The sequence below is a fragment of the Cydia fagiglandana genome, chromosome 24 (assembly GCF_963556715.1).
Source record: "Cydia fagiglandana chromosome 24, ilCydFagi1.1, whole genome shotgun sequence".
Taxonomy (NCBI): Eukaryota; Metazoa; Arthropoda; class Insecta; order Lepidoptera; family Tortricidae; genus Cydia; species Cydia fagiglandana.
In genome coordinates this window covers 6,461,218-6,476,551 of record NC_085955.1, presented here as the reverse complement: position 1 = coordinate 6,476,551, position 15,334 = coordinate 6,461,218, and the positions used below count along the sequence as shown (strand labels likewise).

Genomic DNA, 15,334 nt, shown 5'->3' with positions numbered 1-15,334 from the left:
TACCTACTATTTGTTGGAACTGCAACTGTAACTTTGTAATACCATATATTTATATGGGACTACAAACTTACTTATGCAGTTCATATATCTTTAAAACGTGACTGATAATGCAATATTTTTAGGTTTTCTATGGCTTGATAAGCTGAAAACTACTTATGTTTAAAATTTGAAGCTTGTGGGTATGCTAGAAGCACCTTAGAATTATGATGATCGTACGTGAGTGAGTGTGTCAGTGTCGAAACTTCCTTACTTTGACTTACAAAGTTCCTTACTTTGACGTACAATAATTCTTAAACTACTAGTTCAAATTATGAGAATATATCTAAAGCATGTTAAGCCCTATATGTCAAAATTCAGGGTTCTTGCTTTAGCCAGCACAAAATTAAAGGACGTCGAAAATCGCCTGAATCGTTTCGGGAAAAGGATGGTACGGCCGTGCGTCTTTGTTTTGCTCGACTTGGCGGGGGCACTCCCGTGCCCCCAGATATAATATATACGTACTCAAATACGTAGAAAACAACCATGACTCAGGAACAAATATCTGTGTTCATCACACAAATAAATGCCGGACGGGATTCGAACCTGCGCCCCGATTTTTGAAATTCGACCGCTCGATTTCGTGTATTTCGTTCAATAATATCTCCACTACTAGGCATTTAAATTTTACTAATAGAATTGAAAACGAGTGGTCAATACCACTAGATTCCCAATTTCTATCGCTCGTATTTCAAAAATTAGCATTTCGCCGTTTTCCACCGATTTTCGAGTGACGAAATCGAACGATCGAAATTCAAAAATCGGCCCCCTGGGACCATCGGCTTCATAGGCAGGGTCACTAACCACTAAGCTAGACCGGTCGTCTAATATGCATAATTATATGTATGTAAAATTGGTATTGTAAATACAGTATTTATTGAAATTTGAATCATCGAATTTCTAATAATATACACTACCTATACTGACACTGAACTGAAATAAATATTGATTGTATATATATTGATATGTATATGATTTATTTAATAGCATTATGACTATATACCTATGTAGATTGTAATACTAGTTATGTATGTGTAACATTGTGAATAATGTTTTTATTGTCCCAAATTATTAATAATTGCTGTCTTCTGAAATGTTCGCCACTGTACCCACGTTCGTTTCTGTTTTGCCCTAAATCAACATCAACGTGTTAAATGATATTGACAATTTATGATTTTATTATTAATTGTCAAAAAAATCTTTATTTAACATCTATTTTATAGATATGATCAAATTTTCAGTTAGGTTATCCACAACGCAGGTTTCGTCAGGTGGCCACAAATACAAATCCGCAACATACTTCGTCCAACACAAACCAATGATGATATCCGCAACAGGCTTCGTCATTATTATTAATTGTATTTTTTATTATTTTTCAACGTGTCATTTTAATGGAAGTTTAATATTAGATAGTAATTTAAGAATATTTATACGCCATGTATTATGGTAAATTAAGGATTGGAAACAATATTATGTAACATCAATTTATACCCTTTTTTACACAAATAAACTATTCTGTTCTATTAAGGCATTAAGTCCGCCATTTGTACTTACTTTTATTGTGCAGTAAAGTTTAAATAATAAACATAATATCATTTATAGAACAAGTCACTTTTAATTTACTCAATTTAATACAATTCTTTTAACTTAACAAATCTCGTAGGTTTCTCGTGGTGGACATTTACAAGATGTTTCTTAACTCTACCAGGGCGCTCAAATTTCTTCCAACATATTTCGCAAGCAAACGGTTTCTCCCCAGTGTGTATACGATTATGAACTTTAAGTTCAGCAAGAACTACAAAAGCCTTATTACAAATATCGCAAACATGTGGTCTGTTTTCCTCGTGCATCCGTCGGATATGAACATTCAAGGCAGACTTATGTCTGAATGGCTGGCCGCATACTTCACACGAGTGTTTTTTTTCCTCGTGCACCTGCATGTGGTCCTGTAAATTTCCCTTCTTTCGGTATTTTTTATGACATACGTCGCACTCGAAAGGTTTTTCTTCATTATGTGTAACTCTATGATTATTTAAAATACCTATAGTCGTAAATCGCTTGCTACATACTTCACACATAAATGCTAGTTCTTTCTTTTTATCAGCGGGGTCCTTCTTCTTCTCCTTTTCCTTCTTCATCCTTTCCTTCTCAGTCTGGACTTCGTGTTTCTTCATATGTTTTACTAAAATCTCCTGTAATGCAAATCGTTTCCCACAAGTATCACAACAGAATTGTTTGTCCGTAACTTGGTTGTGTTTCTCAAATAAATGTTTCTTCAAGCTTTTTCTATACCGGAACTTAGTTCCACAAGTTACACAGGCATAAGGCCTTTCCCCCGTGTGTACGAGCATATGTACATTTAAAGTCTCCTTTGTTATGAATCGTTTACTACACAGATGACATGCGTGCTTATAATCTTCATTGTGAACTTTCAAATGTAGAGCTAAAGTACTTTTCGTTGTGTACCGTTTATTACATTTTTCACACTTAAAAGGTCTCCCTCCCAAATGATCAACTTTATGAGTTTTCAAAGCAAACTGCGTATTAAATTTCCTTGTACAAATGTCGCAAGTGAACGGATAATCTCCAGAGTGATGTTTGGAATGGGCGTCTAAATAGGTTTTATCAACAAATTGCTTTTTGCATATATCACACGTAAAACATTTTGCGGGTCCTCGATCTTCTAATTCTTCTGACGACTCTTTCTTGCATGTAGTTATTTCTCCTGGCTCTACGCGATTCTGATCATATTTCACATGAGTATTTTTATGTTGGTTTAATTGGCCTTTATGTCTATATTTCTTGTTGCAAATATCACATTCGTATGGTTTTTCACCAGTGTGTATCCGCATATGAATTACATAATCACATTTCTGTACGAATCCCCTTTTGCATAATTCGCAAGAGAATTTGAATTTTCCTATATGGTTTGCGTAATGAACATTTAAATGGCCCTTCTGTACGAATCTTTTGTTGCATATGTTGCACGCGTAAGGTTTGTCTCCATGGTGGAAGCGGCGCCTGGTAACGTTTGGAGTGGGTGCGCACGAGACGCTGTGAGAAGCGGAAGGAACTGGTTGAGCAAAAGGCGCTGGCGAACTTTCGTGTAATGACTCTAATGTAACTGGAACAATAATAATTCAGATTAGGAAGTGGAATGAATGTATATGTATAAGAAACTTTTTTGTCTTGCTACACACCTGAGACGAAGTTGCTGTCAGCCACCTCCACCTCCAGCTTCTCCTGCTTGATCCCGCCTGCCGGAAACAGATGTAAATTGTACACTTAGGTGGACAAAAATATAAGTCAAGTTTACGAACAGGACGGGATATATTATTTTGGTCTTTCGGCACAGAATAAATAATAGTACTACCGTACAGAAAGGAAACTTCCTACAAAACCGAAGTTTGACAGCGGTTCAGGGTCGAATCATGCTATCCCTTTCTAATATATGACACTATCCCTTTCGGCTATTTAGGGTTGTCAAAATTCAAGTGATTATCTTATCTGTGGTCGTGCACGCAGAAGGAAGTCAAGTGGTGCCAACCCTAATAATTGCTCGGAGCAATGCTGAGCCAAGCGGAACCGAGTTTGACCGATCTCAGGAGTTTCGCACCCCTGCTTTCGGGGCGATTTTTTCCACAAGTTCTCATTAAATCTAAAAACTCTTTGCAACCTTAGCGCGACAGTTTTCTCCCTTACAAAATATTAATCTCCAACCACTGCTATCTAATTTTGTCTCTATTTGTGATTTTGTTGTAATATAAGCTTTCAAGGGAGCGAATGTCTGATGACTAATTGAAATTGCTTCCAAATTAATGCCCTTGATTCACCCACATGTCTATAGAATACTTACGCAAAATATCGTCATCTCCAGTAGGTTTCTCTAACTTGATGTTGAAATTGTCACCCTCAACTGAAAGAAAATGTTGTTATTATATCACTGTAAGCATTTTTAACATTAATTCGAATTTCATCGTTTAAAGCAGCGGTCGGCATCCTTTTAGCGGCCAAGGGGCACATAGCAGTTAACGAAGTGGACGCGGGCCGCACTTTGTTAATATTTATGACTTTTTCAGACATTGTCATTTGTCAATATTACAGACAATAGCCAGGGAAGCTCGCATGCGGCCCGCGGGCCGCTGGTTGCCGACCGCTGGTTTAAAGAAACAGACAGCCTTCATGAAGTTACAATATATATCTGATATGTCATATAGCTTACTGGCAGGGAGTGCTCCGGTGAGCCGCTTGTGCAGCACGTCCTGCACGCGCTGCACTTGCAGCTTGAAGTCGCTCGCGTCCCGCAGTCGCCCCACGCACACCTCGCAGATCCCGCACTCCTCATTAACTAAATTTAGCTGGAACACAAAATAGAAACAATGTTCATTAGAATTTGTCGTATAATTAGGTCTAACATATTTTAGAAAAAGGTCACTTCTGTACATTAAAGTTAACAAGCCAGGTACCAATATCTATCAAGTTTTTTTTTATTTCAGTTACAAATACTGAAAGTTATAATTTGTAGTATCCCGCCTGATAAATAAAATAAAGATTTCAATATGATTAAGGTTATCGAGATAGTTAAAGAAAAATTTTTAGCTTGCCAACATGCAATGGAAAGCAGCCTATTGAAACTTAGAAGAATAGACAAAGTAAGAAACACAGATATCCGGATGAAAACAAAACTGACAGACGCACTACAGTTTAGTTTAAGACAAAAATGGAGGTGGGCTGGACATTTGGCTAGACACAAAGACAAAAGGTGGACTGTTCGAATAACCAAATCAAAAGGCCCACTGGGGAAACGAAACTCAGGAAAACAACGAAAAATATGGGTTGACAACATCACAGCAATTGCAGGAAAGACTTGGGAGAATAAAGCTCCAGACAAAGAGAAATGGAACAAGTTCTTGTCAAAATTTCATTTTTGGTACAAGCTTTTATCGCTGACTGTACTTTTCTTACGACAGACAATTGTTTCATCACAGAGTTCCTACGGCCACCTCCTGTCTCCATCATCAGATCAGTTCCACAGTACCATATTATTGTATTGTCATCAGAACTACATACAGCTGCCAATTTTCATGACACTACGATCCTTGGAAGATGGTTAAATTAGTTACCTTAGATTCCGTTACATAGTTAGTTACATACAGGTCGAGAGTTCCTATGCCCACCTACTGTCTCCATCATCAGATAAGTTCGACAGTACCACATTATTGTATTGTCATCAGAACGGGGTTAAAAGTTTTATTATAAACATTTAGATTACAATAGATTAAACATATAAATTGTAAACTAAAATGAATCTAAGAATGAGTAAAACTAACTTAACTACATATAGTTGCCAATTTTCATGATGCTACGATCGTTAGAAGATGGTTAAATTAGTTAGCTTAGATTCCATTATATAGCTAGTTACATACAGGTCGACCTAATAAAAGCTTGTTAAAAAGATGGAGGAGGCTTTTACCCTTAAGGGATCACACATCATGAGAATATAACAAAAGAATAGTCAATTCTAAATAAAGCTTATATAATAATAGTAATACTTACACTTAAACCAAAGCATTCCCTCAGCATGTCGTAATAAATCTCTGCTTTGCCGAGATGATTGTATAGAGTCTTGAGGCCTTTGTCCGGAGGGCGCACCAGACAGCAGCTACATGAGTAATACTCCTCCATGGTCCTTTTAGCAGGGATTGCGTAAATGCCCAACTGACTTATATAGTATTGTAAAAACGACTTATGCAATTATGTGTTTTCTAAAATGCTGCAAACAATCAATTAATCAATATATCAATTGAAAATATGGAAATTGCTGAGCACTACTCAAACAATCTTTGTGTGTTATGGCTGCATCAAGGCTTTGTCATGCCAATGACAAGGTTGGATAAGACTCGGCCAGTATATCTATTATTTTGTAGTTCAGTAATAGATGGTGTTCAGTAGAATATCTGACCAACCTACAAACAAACAAAACAATTAATATACTTACATAATTTAGAACACAAAACTAGTAAAAAAATATTACACTACAACAAATACAACCTAAAACATCCACAGGTCGAACACTGGGACAACAAAGGGGCCAACATCTGTTATTTTAATAGTGGCTCTCATTTTTTTTTTCGATGTGGCGCGTCGCGCGCACAACTCTTGTGAGCAAGGACCCCGCTAAGGATACGGGCGAGCCTTACTCATATGCATATCTGTCGCCAGTTTTCCCTTATTCGCCTTACCCCGGCTACTCACGTAACGATTATCGTAACGATTTGTCATACACACGGTTCGATTTATCTGCACAGTCGGACTGCACAGTTTTATCGCAACGATTTATCGTTACGTATGTAGCCGGCATTATACGACACCCACGGGACGAGATGGGGTGGTGCTATTCTTTTCTGAATAGCACCACGCCATCTCGTCCCGTGGGTGTCGTATATACGATCTGAGTTATAATAACTACAGGGGCTATCTAAGTTAGGTAAAATCACCATGGGAGTAAATTTTTTCGGAATGCACATCAATTTGCACAGCATAATGCATGTCTACGTCTACGTCCATCAATTGTAGATTTTTACATTGGTGTAGATATCGGCGGCCGATCGTAAGATCAGGCATATCGTGAAATTCCTAGGCATATCGTGAAACGTGAAAATCTTTGACCCGTTCCCTTCGGGCATCTAAAGCAACTTAACGATCTATCCTACCTATACATTGGTTTAATGTCACCATCGTCAAAACATTACACAGGAACATTACGATCTGCCTGGTCTGTACGATCGGCCGTCGACATAGACAACATGGCGACATTGGAGTCACCAATCAGGGAGAACCTTATCGGCTATTTTACCACTGATTACTTACCCATAGCAGTTAATCGAGACTATGATAGTAACTACTAAACTAAACACAACAATGTAATGATACTCGGACCCCGAGATTTAACAGGTATTTATCTTCCACGCTATAAAACACCATAACGCCATATAAATTCATTGACCTGACCATTGATAATATTAGTTGACATTTTGTTTTTTACTGTTATTGGCAACTATTTTTACTGCGCTGCAAGCCAAGTTCAAAATATCGCCAAGATTTAGTTCATGTAAAGCCCCCTCCAGACTATGCGCGTGAATCGCGGGCGAAGCCGCGAACGCGACAGTGGAGTCAATTTCGCAGTCCGCGAAAATCGACGCCACACTCGCGTTCGCGGCTTCGCGCCGCGATTCGCGCACTAGTGTGGAGGAGGCTGTTCGGATAAAGATACGAAGAAATTAAATTTTAGCCTAGGTACTTTCCTACCTTATCACGCACATAAAAATACAAAGGCAAAGAGGGAAAACACTACCAAAAATCACTTGGCACTTGGCTTCTGCAGCAATAAATGTTGCCAAAAAAAAAAACATTTTATCAACATTGTCAATGGTCACTTGGTCGATTCTCTTTGTGTAGCAGGTGTAGCACGTGTAAATTTGTACGTAAGTGTGACAGGGAGGCAACACATCGAACGTGGTTCGCGATAAGCCCTCAGGTCAGTGAACTGAAATGATAATGGCGTCTCTGGCGTTCAATAAAGTAGCTAACACACTACCGCACCGCACCAAGGTCATTGTGGGACGCACCCATAAGTAAAAGGGAGAAAGCGATATCCCTTTCTCCCTCTTACTTATGGGTGCGTCCCACAATGACCTTGGTGCGGTGCGATAGTGTGTTAGCTACTTAATGATAACCATATGATAACATATAACATATACTAATCTATGGATAACATAGAATGAGATAGCAATATCACTTGCTCCCTCTAACGCATAAATGCGTCCCTTGGAGTGGCCGGCGTTGGTCCATCGTGTAGAGGAGCCATATTATGATTGAATTCTGCCCGTCGTGGCGTTGATACAAGTGTTCGGCCACTTAAATAATTGTTCTGGATGAAATTTCCGATTCACTGTTGTTTTTCTTGTTATGTAGTTACTATCCATTTACTAACAATCTCCATTGGCTGCTAGGAGTAACCCCGGCTACACACGTACTACAAAATCGTAGCGATTAAAACTGTGCATTGTGTGTCATTAGATAAAACTGCGCAAACCGGACTGCACAGTTTAATCGCTACGATAGATAGATAGATAGATCATTTATTGATAAAAATATAAAAAAAATTACATGTCATTTTCTTATTCTATAAGTAGGTACTATAAATTATTATTAGGTACATTTGGTATTATCACAATTAAATTAAAATTAAGAAACAATTTTATTGTGTAGATGGGTCAGTGACTTGTAGCAGTTTATCGTTAACGTGTGTAGCCGGGGTAAGTAATCAGTGGTAAAATAGCAGATTAAGTTCTCCCTGATGATGGACGTAGTTTCTACCCCCCGATTAGGTACATAACTCGCTACGAAGCAAACGATTAGCATCATGGGTAGGCCCTCTGATATAGAAAACCACTGCCAGTAGAACAGGCTAGCTTTCGCAATAGTTTCTCGGTAATGGTCCACATACAGATAACAAAACATTGAAACTTATGTACAAAAAAACTAAGGCGTCCATTTAAAAAATAAGTCGTAATAAAAGGCTTTTTATTTGTTTCTATATTTTATTAACTTCCAGAGCAGCAAAGGCCATCTTGTATCCAGTGTTCTGAATGCAAGCTTCACAAATTCACATGCACCCGCCGAGTGCACTACGTAGTACAGCCTAAAAGCCCCCCATTCACACTCCTACATTGTACCTATATTCCGGCTCGCAGGACTGCGGAGTAGGATATAGCTCACACACCTTACATTGTAGTACGCCTTGCAGGACTACTTATTGAGCAAGAAATAGCTCACACACCACCTCCTAGTGAGTATTATATTCTTTGCACACCACACGGTACTGTTTTGCCGTCCATCCTCAGTACTGCTTCGTTTCTTACAAGTCTACCTACTCTTGATGTTACGTGCAATTAGAAAAAATAGAAAATAGCCCTTCTGCTATCTATTTTCTTGTTATTGGATAAAATTAAAAAAGTGTGGGAAAAGAAACTGCTAAAAATTCGCCAGAGAGCGTCATATTTCTTAAGTATTCTTATTGTTTGTCGGAGTGATTGGGTCATTTTTGGTCCCACAAACAGCAATGTTTGACGTATGACAACAGCGCGCGTTGTTGTCATACGTCAAACACAGCAGTCCGCAACGTAGAACAATCCACACACAATCCTGCGCGGAGGACTGCAGCGGTGGGCGGGGCTGGCAGGATTTGTAGGACCCAAGAGACATCCTACTTGGGGTAGTCCGCGACCCCCATACACAATCCTACATAATGAGGCGGACTACAAGGTAGGAGTGTGAATGGGGGGCTAGTGAGTTTATGTCCAACCACCCCTCCATGCATATAAATAAATATTATACGACATTTTTACACATATTGACTAAGCTCAAGAAGGCTGTACTCAGACAACGATATAATATATATTTACGTACTTAAATACGTAGAAAACAACCATGACTCAGGAACAAATATCCGTGACCACACAAATAAATGCCCTTACCGGGATTCGAAACCGGGACAATCGGCTTCATAGGTAGCATCACTGTCCACTAGACTAAACCAGTCGTCTAATATTCATAATAATATTAGGTAATTATATATATATATATATATATATATATATATATATATATACAGGGTGATTTCGGGGTCGTGGAGCAAGAGAGCCAGACATCATACAAAGATGAGCCTAATGATGTTGTTAATTATTGTTTATCACCAATAATGATGATTATTTTCCAGATGATAAGTATGAAAAAACATTTTTGCATACAATTTGGTGACCCTACTCAATGTGACGTCTTGTCGCTTTCCATACAGCGTATGTCAAAAGTCATAGGGTGACCATAATTACTTAGTATAACATTAATTTTACTTGAAAAATAAGAATAATTAAAGTAATTATCTTTTAATCAAATACTACCATATGATAATGTGGATCATTTACAGAGTCAGAAAAAGTGGTTCTGGATCACGACCCAGAAATCACCTTACATATATATATATATATATATATATAATGTAAGATTGGTATTTTTTTAATGTCCCAAATTATTAACAGTTGCTGTCTTCTGAAATATTTCCCACTGTACCCACGTTCGTTTCTGTCCCTATGGTTGACTGGTAGAGAATGCCTTATGGCATTAAGTTCGCCATTTGTACTTATTTTTATTGTGCAGTAAAGTTTAATACTTCCGTGAGACACAGACATATTATATATATTGAAAACGGGTCACTTGTACGTATTTTAAGTCGAAAAACGCTCGACATGTTTCACTCCGTACCGGCGCAAACTGCGGGCCGCAGCCATCCGCGCCCGATGACTCGGCGCAGGCGACGGTGGCGGCAGGGGGAGCGAGAAACTACCCTCGTTTATCGCATTATTGTCAAATGATGGGTTGCACCCAACACTCACTACGTCATTCGCTAATGGTTCGTTCACACTGTCCACCGACGTAGTACCCAAAACGGTTTTCCAGCTTGTAACCACAATCACGGTTAAAATTCGGATTCGGACAGTAAAGTTAAAATAATAAACATAATATATTTTATACAACAAGTTACTTTTAATTTTAATTTAGTCATATTTATTCAATTCTTTTAATTTAACAAATCTCGTAGGTTTCTCGTGGTGGACATTTACAAGATGGTACTTAACTCTACCAGGGCGTTGAAATTTCTTACAACATATTTCGCAAGCATACGGTTTCTCCCCAGTGTGTATACGATTATGAATTTTTAGTTCAGCAAGAACTACAAAAGCCTTATTACAAATATCGCAAACATATGGTCTGTTTTCCTCGTGCATCCGTCGGATATGAACATTCAAGGCAGACTTATGTCTGAATGGCTGGCCGCATACTTCACAAGAGTGTTTTTTTTCCTCGTGCACCTGCATGTGGTCCAGTAAATTCGTCTTCGTTCGGTACTTTTTATGACATACTTCGCACTCGAAAGGTTTTTCTTCATTATGTGTAACTCTATGATTATTTAGAATACCTATAGTCGAAAATCGTTTGCTACATATTTCACACATAAATGCTAGATCTTTCTTTTTATTTGCCGTTTCCTTCTCAGTGTGTTTGTTAATATGTTTTACTAAAGTCCCCTGTAATGCAAATCGTTTCCCACAAGTATCACAACTGAATTGTTTGTCCACAACTAGGTTGTGTTTCTCAAATAAATGTTTCTTCAAGCTATATCTATAGCGGAACTTAGTTTCACAAGTTAAACAGGTATAAGGTTTTTCCCCCGTGTGTACGCGCATATGTACATTAAAATTCTCCTTTGTTATGAATCGTTTACTACACAGATGACATGCGTACTTATAGTCTTCAGTGTGAACTTTCAAATGTAGAGTTAAAGCACCTTTTGTTGTGTACCCTTTATTACATTTTTCACACTTAAAAGGTCTCCCTCCCGAGTGATCAACTTTATGAGTATTCAAAGCAAACTGCGTATTAAATTTCCTTGTACAAATATCGCAAGTGAACGGATAATCTCCAGAGTGATATTTGTAATGAGCGTCTAAATAGTGTTTATCCACAAATTGTTTTTTGCATATATCACACGTAAAACATTTTGCGGGGCCTCGACCTTCTGATTCTTCTGATGACTCTTTCTTGCATGTAGTTATTTCCCCTGGCTCTACGCGATTCTGATCATATTTCACATGAGTATTTTTATGTACGTTTAATTGGCCTTTATGTCTAAATTTCTTGTTGCAAATATCACATTCGTATGGTTTTTCACCAGTGTGTATCCGCATATGAGTTACATATTCACGTTTCTGTACGAATCCCCTTTTGCATAATTCGCAAGAGAATTTAAATTTTCCTATATGATTTGCGTAATGAACATTTAAATGGCCCTTCTGTCCGAATCTTTTGTCGCATATGTTGCACGCGTAAGGTTTCTCTCCCGTATGGGAGTTGCGCTTGCTAACGTTCGGAGTTGGTGCGCACGAGACGCTGTGGGATGCGGAAGGAACTGGTTGAATAAAAGGCGCTGGTGATCTTTCGCGTAATGAAACTGGAACAATAATAATTCATATTAGGAAGTGGAATGAGTGTTCATAAGAAACTTTTTTTCTTGCTACTCACCTGAGACGTTATTGCTGTCAGCCACCTCCACCTCGGGCCTCTCCTGCTTGATCCCGCCTGCCGGAAACAGGTGTATTGTACACTCAGGTGGACAAAAATATAAGTCAAGTTTACGAACAGGACGAGATACATTATTTTGGTCTTTCGGAGCGATTTTTTCCACAAGTATTCATTAAATCTAAAAACTCTTTGAAACCTTAGCGCAACAGTTTTCTCCCTTACAAAAATTTAATTTCCAACCACTGCTTTCTAATTTCAAATTTTTTATAATATGTATGTTTTCAAGGGAGCGAAAAATATAGGTCTGAGAAATAATTGACCCTGCTTCCAAATTAGTGCCCTTAATTCACCCACATGTCTACAGAATACTTACGCGAAATGGCGTCATCTCCAGTAGGTTTCTCTAACTTGACGTTGATATTGTCACCCTCGGCTGAAAGAAAATGTTGTTATTATGTGTCATTGTAAGCGTGTTTAACATTAATTCGAATTTCATCGTTTAAAGCCAGCCAGACAGCCTTCATGAAGTTACGAGTATTTAAAACAATTAAAAACAGAATAAAATACAGCAAGTTTGTATTGAATTAGGTATTTCAAAAATAAAATTCCATAAAATTAAATAAATTAATAAAATAATATACATCTGGTATGTCAAGAAAGCAAGCACATCCAATCACAAGATGGAAAGATGACATCCGTCTGACTCTGGGGCCATACTGGATGAGGGTTGCTGCAGACAGAGCCCAATGGAGACAGTTGGAGGAGGCCTATGCCTTACGGCACACCGAACTGAGGGATATATTATAAGAAAAAAAAATGTAATTTAATTTAGTTCGGAATAAATGGCTTTATTATTATTATTATGTCAAGGCCTGTCTCCATATTGCGCGGCCAACTACCGAACATTGGCTCGCGAGGCAGCCGCGCGCAATGGGTACCAGGTTGGCTCGCGAGCTAACACGATCAGATCGAGTTGGCTCGCAAGCCAACCCGGGCGGTATCCATTGCGCGCGGCTGCCTTGCGAGCCAATGTTCGATAGTTTGCCGCGCAATATGGAGACACGCCTTCACATAGCTTACTGGCAGGGAGCACTCTCGTGAGCCGCTTGTGCAGCACGTCCTGCACGCGCTGCACTTGCTGCTTGAAGTCGCTCGCGTCCCGCAGCCGCCCCACGCACACCTCGCAGATCCCACACTCCACATTTCCTAAACTTAGCTGGAACACAAAATAGAAACAATGTTCATTACAATTTGTCATATAATTAGGTCTAACATATTTTAGAAAAAGGTCACTTCTGTACATTAAAGTTAACAAGCCAGGTACCAATACCAATCTATCAAGTTTTTTCTCATTTCAGTCACAAATACTGAAAGTTATAATTCATAGTATCCTGCCTGTTAAATATAGTGTAAAATAAAGATTTCAATATGAAAAAGGTTATATATACTTACACTTAAACCAAAGCATTCTCTCAGCATGTCGTAATATATCTCTGCTTTGCCAAGATGATTGTATAGCGTCTTGAGGCCTTTGTCCGGAGGGCGCACCAGACAGCAGCTACAAGAGTAATACTTCTCCATGGTCTTATTAGCTGTTTCGTAAATGTCCAACTGACTTATATACTTATACTGTAAAACCGACTTATGCAATTATGTGTTTTCTAAAATGCTGCAATCAATCAATATATCACAATTGATATAAATATAATGGAAAATATGGAAATTGCACTACTCATTCAATCTTTGTATGTTATGGCTCCATCAAGGCTCTGTCATGCCAATGACAAGGTTGGATAAGACTCGGCCAGTATATCTATTATTTTGTAGTTCAGCAATAGATGGCGTTCAGTTGTGTTCAGTAAAATATCTGACCAACCTACAAAGAAACAAAACAACTTAATATACTGACATACTTAAGAACACAAAACTAATAAAAAATTGTACACTACCAACAAATACAACTTAAAACATCCACAGGTCGTAACACTGGGAGTGCAAGGGGCCAACATCTGTTTATTTTTATAGTGGATCTGAGTTCTAATGGCTCCAGGGGTTATCTAAGTTAGGTAAAGTCGTCAGGGAAGTAAGTTTTTTCGGAATGCACGTCAATTTTAATTACAGAGCATAATGTATGTTTACATCCATCAAATGTCGATTTTTATATTGGTGTTGTATTGTATTGTAGACAACATGGCGACATTGGAGTCTCACGTATCAGGGAGAACCTTATCTGCTATTTTACCACTGATTACTTACCCATAGCAGTTAATCGAGAGTATCGAGACTATGATAGTAACTACTAAACTACGGACCCCGAGAGCAATTTTTCCAATTGCCAGCCTGAGCACGCGTGTCTACGCCACGACGGGCAAAATTCAATCACAGAGACAGCTGTTCGAGGCGTCTCTAAACCCTAAAGTAAGTCTTTGAATTAATTTAACAGGCATTCATCTTCCACGATATTCACGATAAGCAACATTCCTCAGTTAATTTCATTGCCCTGACCAATTGACCATTGACAATATTAATTGACATTTTGTTTTTTTATTGTTATTGGCAACATACTGGCCACTTTTTTTGCTGCGATGCAAGCCAAGTTTACAATATCGCCAAGATTTAGGGCTCATATTGACGAGCGTTTTTTCAACGCCCGTTAATAAGTACTTGAATCCGTCCGCAAGCTAAACTACATTTAACGACTAACGCCTAAAGTTGAAAATTCAACAACGCTTAATAGATAGCGCTACCGCCATCGTGTGAATAAACACACATGTATCCTTCGAGCAACACCGGCTTCCGACACGGCGGAAGGGAGGGGCCCAAGCGATATCTCGCCGTACAAATCTTTCTGCCATTTTTCGCGGGGGGAAAGATGCACACAGTCGCATTTCTCACACACTTACGTACAAAATCCAATCTGTAATGACGACACAAATACATAGAAAATGACACACGTCAAAGACAAATCTTGCAAACCTCGATCTCTTTTTATGTACGGACGAGTGATTAGTGTCACAACACGCACACTAACACATTTTCGTTGAAGTATGTCATTGTATTCTGAGAGATGAGAAGTCGGATTTGTCGCTCGACCGATCCGCAATTTGTACTGAGCGAGCAAAATCGATAAATCCAACAATTACGTGAGACTAAAATA

The 15,334-nt window shown here is 38.5% G+C and overlaps 2 protein-coding genes across 6 annotated transcripts in view; one reads left to right on the top strand and one right to left on the bottom strand.

Moving 5' to 3' along the window:
• LOC134676171 (gastrula zinc finger protein XlCGF57.1-like) overlaps positions 1–15,334 on the top strand; it is a 119,633-nt gene that overhangs the window by 52,896 nt on the left and 51,403 nt on the right. The gene's annotated exons all lie outside the window — the stretch shown is intronic.
• On the bottom strand, positions 1,632–14,201 carry LOC134676173 (gastrula zinc finger protein XlCGF57.1-like). Of its 5 annotated transcripts, XM_063534486.1 has the most exons (6): positions 6,907–7,041; positions 5,593–6,002; positions 4,259–4,394; positions 3,893–3,952; positions 3,237–3,293; positions 1,632–3,160 (listed from the first exon to the last, which is right to left on the bottom strand). In XM_063534486.1, exons 2-6 carry the CDS (start codon positions 5,719–5,721, stop codon positions 1,665–1,667), a joined length of 1,878 nt encoding a protein of 625 aa, XP_063390556.1. In that variant the 5' UTR covers positions 5,722–6,002; positions 6,907–7,041; the 3' UTR covers positions 1,632–1,664. The 5 variants fall into 5 exon arrangements, with proteins under 5 accessions (XP_063390556.1, XP_063390555.1, XP_063390557.1 ...); XM_063534485.1 differs by lacking the exons at positions 3,893–3,952; positions 4,259–4,394; positions 5,593–6,002; positions 6,907–7,041 and adding exons at positions 12,551–12,610; positions 13,258–13,393; positions 13,630–14,201; XM_063534487.1 differs by lacking the exons at positions 3,893–3,952; positions 4,259–4,394; positions 5,593–6,002; positions 6,907–7,041 and adding exons at positions 12,551–12,610; positions 13,258–13,393; positions 13,630–14,200 and having other exon boundaries at positions 1,632–3,149; positions 3,235–3,293.

What these genes read in the sequence shown, in the direction of transcription:
- LOC134676173 (XM_063534485.1), bottom strand. Translation starts at nt 13,758, where the DNA reads ATGGAGAAGTATTACTCTTGTAGCTGCTGTCTGGTGCGCCCTCCGGAC. An exon ending in GAGAATGCTTTGGTTTAAGT is followed by an intron (nt 13,394 to 13,629) that starts GTAAGTATATAT and finishes TTTGTGTTCCAG; the next exon opens with CTAAGTTTAGGAAATGTGGA. An exon ending in TGACAGCAACTTCGTCTCAG is followed by an intron (nt 3,161 to 3,236) that starts GTGTGTAGCAAG and finishes TTATTGTTCCAG; the next exon opens with TTACATTAGAGTCATTACAC.